Source organism: Pristiophorus japonicus, chromosome 22 (genome assembly GCF_044704955.1).
Source record: "Pristiophorus japonicus isolate sPriJap1 chromosome 22, sPriJap1.hap1, whole genome shotgun sequence".
Taxonomy (NCBI): Eukaryota; Metazoa; Chordata; class Chondrichthyes; family Pristiophoridae; genus Pristiophorus; species Pristiophorus japonicus.
This window is the reverse complement of record NC_091998.1, coordinates 67,122,070-67,128,069: the sequence shown is the minus strand read 5'-3', so window position 1 is coordinate 67,128,069 and position 6,000 is coordinate 67,122,070. Positions and strand designations below refer to the sequence as shown.

Below are 6,000 nucleotides of genomic sequence, written 5' to 3'. Positions count from 1 at the left end.
TGATGCAGTGTGTTCCGGGTGGGAAAGGAACTTGCAAGGCCAAAGCTGAGACAGTATGAATACATGGCAGGATTGGGGTAAAAGAATGACCACAGAGAGACAACTGCAGGTTGGCAAAGGAAAGGACACAAATGGTAAAATTCAGCGGTGTCTTCAGCCAATCGAATGGTGCCAAGGCTGCTGGATTGGTGAGCCCAGTCAGTGTTGTTTGTCTAACACAAATTTGCATTCTATGAGCACACAGAAAAGGTTTGAAGAAGACAATATTCCACTTGTATTTTGTTGTAACAATGTTTTACTTTATTTAATGCTAAATACCAACGGACACACTCGTCAAGCAAAATTGCCTGCTCAATGATTGAACCATCCTGTATTATTATTAGCCAATTGGAGAGTACAGCAATGTTCATTCTTTTAAATACATCCAAATACTCAGAAAATAAATTAAAACATTGTACTACCTACAAGGCCCGAGTCTCCCAAAGGATACCATGAGGTAATAGTGCCTTCAAATGGAGTGCGTCACACATGGACCTGTATTACACCGACATGTATCTGCATCTACTTTGTTTTCTTTGGGCCTCGACATCGCAAAATGAACCCAAAGATAAAACCTGCAATCTTCGTCATGAACCCGATAAAGAAAAAGAAGCAGAAGCAAGGGAAGTGGCGTCTATTTTGCTTTCCTTGGTCATCACTTGGGATTGTTGAAGGTTTCCTTTTCCCCAGTTTTGGTCAAATTCAATTATTTGTGGTCCCCAGCGTTTGACTCAGTTGTTCCAATGGAGTTAAAAATCTCAATGTTGAACTTCAAACAGTTTTGGTACAAAATGAGTAAACATTAACAAAAGTACACTGCAAAGCCCATCTTCTAGCAGCAGATTTCAAAGTTTCAACATTTTCACAAAACATTGCGTGGGGGGAAAAAAAAAAGAGCAAAAACGCAAGATCCAGTGCCATTCTCCTTCGGACCGTGAAACACAAGGTAGGACCAGAGGGAGACAACTAGATTTGGGCCACGTGTTCTCAACAGTGCAGTATCAGCACACGTTCGTATTTTGCTCAAATTTTACTTCATCATAGTTGAATGATTGGTACCAAATGGAGCTCCATAAATTAGACTTTTGCTGCTTTGTCCATGGGACCAACTCCACCTCAGACTGAAAAGCAGAGACCAACTGTGCTCATGAAAAAAAAAAATCAGAAAAATACCTATTCGCCCAGGAGTCATTTTTGCACGTGAAAATGTTGAATGTCAGGAATCACTAAGGATGGGAAACAGTAGTTTAAATAAGCAAGTTGTTCAGGTTAGGCAAGCGCTTAGCCCAACAGAAACTTTCATCTCGTCTTATTCAAAGATTACCCTATACGGCACTGACATACCTGTAGTGCACCCATTCGGATCCTACACGCTCCATTCACAAGAGTGTAAAGATTCTTCGGAAATGTTAGTTACTATACAATACTTTCCCCACAGCCATTGGGGACATGGAATAGCTGGCAATGCACTACTTTTAAATGGAGCAATGAACAGGCTTGGTTAGAGGTTACACGAAAATGCACCAACAAAAAGACTGACCCAATGACTAACGTTGCACCACTTCATTCCAACACAGAAAATACTAACATTCAGGAATACTCCTGGATTTACCAACACCCCTCTTCAAAAAGGACAAGTTAAAAAGTGTAGTATGGCACTCTAACACTCGATGCATGCAAGGACACAACAAAAGTGGTTCCGAAACACATCTGCCTTTATGATGGGTGCACCACTGGGTGCTTAAGCTCACTGAACACTTAATGTCAGCTTGTGTCTGGCGAACAGCAAGCACCGCTCAACAGTTGGGAACCAAGCAATAAAGCAGAAAAGGTCATGTGAAAATCAACATGTTCCCTCGAGGGACAATAACAGTGTAAAACAAAATTATCAGCCGAATAACTCAATAATGAGCACGCAAAAGGTACAGTGCCAAACCTGACCAAATATAGCAGTCTCGCGAGAGTTTGGGTGATGGTAGAGCAACATGGTCGTACTGCTTTCCGTAACAGTACTCTATTTCTGTCATGCAAAAATAGCACTAGCATTATCCCTTCCGTGCACAGATAATGCTGGTTTATAATTATATTTAAGGGATAACATTTTTAGTTGAAGACAGGCTGGTGGGTGGACAACGTACTGTAACAGGAACGTCATTCCTTCAGTGAGGGAGACCATTGCGTTAACTTTACCACAAGGCATGTCAAGTCTAAGCCTTCGGCTCATACCAAGAACACCGTGGGTTAACGTCGCGAGCGCTGCAGTCCTCAGAAGGGCAGTTAACCATGCAAGTTGCTTGTATCGACACCAACACAACACACAACACAAGGGGCAACATTCAATTGGGAAGCGGACGGTTGGCACAGAATGCTTCACTGCTGCAACAAGCAAGTGCCTTCAGAGCGGCGGCTATGTTCGGACTTGGAATTTTCCAGCTTTTGTCATGTACTTGATGCCTTTAAATGGTTTGTATTTCTCACCGTACATGTCCAGTCGATTTACCTTCAGACCTGAGACAAGATGCAACACAGTTATTAATAGTAGGTTTACTTCAAAGACAACTGCAGTACAGGTACAACGTCCCGAATCCGGCTGTCCAAAAACCGCAATTGTCCGAAAGCCAGACATTTTTGAGGCAGCCAAGATGGCATCATCAGACGACGAGGGACGAGGAAACCGGTAAAAAGACGTGGGCGCGCCGCGGGCAGCGAGAATCAGTGGGCAGCGAGGAGCGGAAGGAACCGGCGGGCAGCGAGCAGCGCCAACAGCAAGGTCCGAAAACCGGCAAGGTGTCGAGGTTGTCAGATTTCAGACAATGTACCTGTAATAACGTCGTGCAGCAAACTGAAACTGCACTTTGTGGGCTACCTGTACGCAACATGAAAGGGTTGGAAAAATGAAAGGTAGATAAAAATCTACTCTGGCAGCGTCAAGGTCATCAGTGGAGCAACTTTGGACAATCTCAATCCAGTTCCACATTGCAGCAGAAAACAGAATTGGCATCACATGTGCAGTCTCACTCAAAGGTCATGAGAGCCGATCAGGAATCAAAATGTCTCACTGCTGTAGTTAAGTGTGTTTCTCAGAATGGAACGGCATCAAAGGAACCTTGCTGTCCATCTAACCAATGCAAGCCTAAACAACTTAGATTTATATAGCGCCTATTAACGTAGTAAAACATTCCAAGGCGCTTCTCAGGAGCCTTCTTAAACAAAATATGACACCAAGCCACATGAGGAGATATTAGGGGAGAAGAAAGATGGTTTTAAGGAGCGTTTTAAAAAGGAGGAAGGAGAGGTAGAGAGGCTGAGAGGTTGAGGAGGGAATTCCAGAGCTTAGGGCCGAGGCAACAGAAGGCACGGCCCCCAATGGTGGACAGATTAAAACTGGGGATGCAAGAGAGGTCAGAATTGGAGAGCGCAGAGATTTAAGAGAGTTTTTCAGCTCATTCCGCATTCCCGGACTCCCCATTTGATCAAGAATCGGTCGATATGATTTGGTCCATTGCAGCAAGTTCACTTCTCCTGAAGGAAAATCATGAGCCCAGTCCTGATAATAAGCACCAGTCCTTTCCCCTTAACCCCACAGTAAGGTAGCACCAACCCACTAAACTCTTCTATTTTCAATAGAACCAAGTATCAGTTCCAGACAAGTGTGAAGGTGATTTCTATCACCGAGTGACCTTTCAGGTATCTAAAGTTGTGAACACAATTTCTGTCATGTGAAAAAATTATAGTCCAACCAAGTACGGAGGAGAAACAGGGATTCTTTACTAGAATATCCTTCTGTTAGTCAGTGATAGTCAACACAATCCTAGTCATAAGTTTTGAATATTACAAAAGACAATTTTCCCCAGGCTTTTCCTTGCAACTACTGAATGGTTTCTTTACATGACGTTCTTTGGTCAAATGTTTACACAGTTGCATTCCCCTCCCCTCCCCTCCCCTCAATAAACTACAAGTTGTTCAAACTCAGGAAGCAGTGGGCAGGGGCTTGGGGGCGGCAGAAACTTGCTCAGAAGCAAAATTGCTACTCATTTGGATCGAAAACTGCAAATAATCTGTCAATAGAAGATCAGAGACATACCTGCAGAAGATGAGAGTAGAACTAAAGGGGAGAGGGCCAATGATTTTCTCAAGTTATGGCCAAGTAATGTTTGCCTGCCACCACGTGGAACAACTTTACCCACAACAAGCCGGGCAAGGAAAAGCAGATGAAAATGTTCCTGGGATGCAGACGTCGCTGGCGAGGCCTGAATTTATTGCCCATCCCCAATTGCTCCCCGAGAAGGTGGTGGTGAGTCGCCTTATTGAACCGTTACAGTCCCGTGAGCGGTTTGGTACAACGGAGTGTCCCACTCGGCCATTGCAGAGGGCAGTGAAGGGTCAACCTCATTGCTGTGGGTCTGGAGTCACATATCGACCAGACCGGGTTAGGGCGGCAGATTTCCCTCCCTAAAAAGGACATTAGTGAACCAGATGGGGTTTTACGACAATCCGGTAGTTTCATGGTCACCATTACTGATGCTAGCTTTTTAATTCCAGATTTATTTAATTAACTGAATTTAAATTCAGTTGCCAGTATGGGATTTGAACTCGCGTCTCCGGATCATTGGCTCAGGACTTTTCAAAAGCTTCTATAGATATGTAGATATGTGAAGAGAAAAAGATCAGTGAAGACAAACGTAGGTCCCTTGCAGTCAGATTCAGGTGAATTTATAATGGGGAACAAAGAAATGGCAGAGCAATTGAACAAATACTTCGGTTCTGTCTTCACGAAGGAAGACACAAATAACCTTCCGAATGTACTAGGGGGACAATGGGTCTAGTGAGGAGGAGGAACTGAAGGATATCCTTATTAGACGGGAAATTGTGTTAGGGAAATTGAGAAATTGATGGGATTGAAGGCCGATAAATCCCCGGGGCCTGATAGTCTGCATCCCAAAGTACTTAAGGAAGTGGCCCTAGAAATAGTGGATGCATTGGTGATCATTTTCCAGCAGTCTATCGACTCTGGATCAGTTCCTAGGGACTGGAGGGTAGCTAATGTAACACCACTTTTTAAAAAAGGAGGGAGAGAAAACGGGTAATTATAGACCGGTTAGCCTGACATCAGTAGTGGAGAAAATGTTGGAATCAATTATTAAAGATGGAATAGCAGCACATTTGGAAAGCAGTGACAGGATCGGTCCAAGTCAGCATGGATTTATGAAAGGGAAATCATGCTTGACGAATCTTCTGGAATTTTTTGAGGATGTAACTAGCAGAGTGGACAAGGGAGAACCAGTGGATGTGGTGTATTTGGACTTTCAAAAGGCTTTTGACAAGGTCCCACACAAGAGATTGGTGTGCAAAATCAAAGCGCATGGTATTGGGGGGTAATGTACTGACGTGGATAGAGAACTGGTTGGCAGACAGGAAGTAGAGAATCGGGATAAACGGGTCCTTTTCAGAATGGCAGGCAATGACTAGTGGAGTGCCGCAGGGCTCAGTGCTGGGACCCCAGCTCTTTACAATATACATTAACGATTTAGATGAAGGAATTGAGTGTAATATCTCCAAGTTTGCGGCTGACACTAAACTGGGTGGGGGTGTGAGCTGTGAGGAGGACGCTACGAGGCTCCAGGGTGACTTGGACAGGTTAGGTGAGTGGGCAAATGCATGGCAGATGCAGTATAATGTGGATAAATGTGAGGTTATTCATTTTGGGGGCAAAAACACGAAGGCAGAATATTATCTGAATGGCGGCAGATTAGGAAAAAGGGGAGGTGCAACGAGACCTGGGCGTCATGGTACATCAGTCATTGAAAGTTGGCATGCAGGTACAGCAGGTGGTGAAGGCAGCAAATGGTATGTTGGCCTTCATAGCTAGGGGATTGGAGTATAGGAGCAGGGAGGTCTTACTGCAGTTGTAAAGGGCCTTAGTGAGGCCTCACCTGGAATATTGTATTCAGTTTTGGTCTC

General features: G+C 44.2%; 1 protein-coding gene across 1 annotated transcript in view; it reads right to left on the bottom strand.

Moving 5' to 3' along the window:
- Positions 1 to 272: 272 nt before the first annotated feature.
- Positions 273 to 6,000, bottom strand: part of LOC139235129 (AP-3 complex subunit mu-2) — a 44,338-nt gene continuing 38,610 nt past the window's right edge. Inside the window, exon 8 of the mRNA XM_070866338.1 lies at positions 273 to 2,547. Within this exon, the coding sequence (XP_070722439.1) occupies positions 2,447 to 2,547 (101 nt within the window). The 3' untranslated portion in view covers positions 273 to 2,446. The remainder of the gene's footprint in view (positions 2,548 to 6,000) is intronic.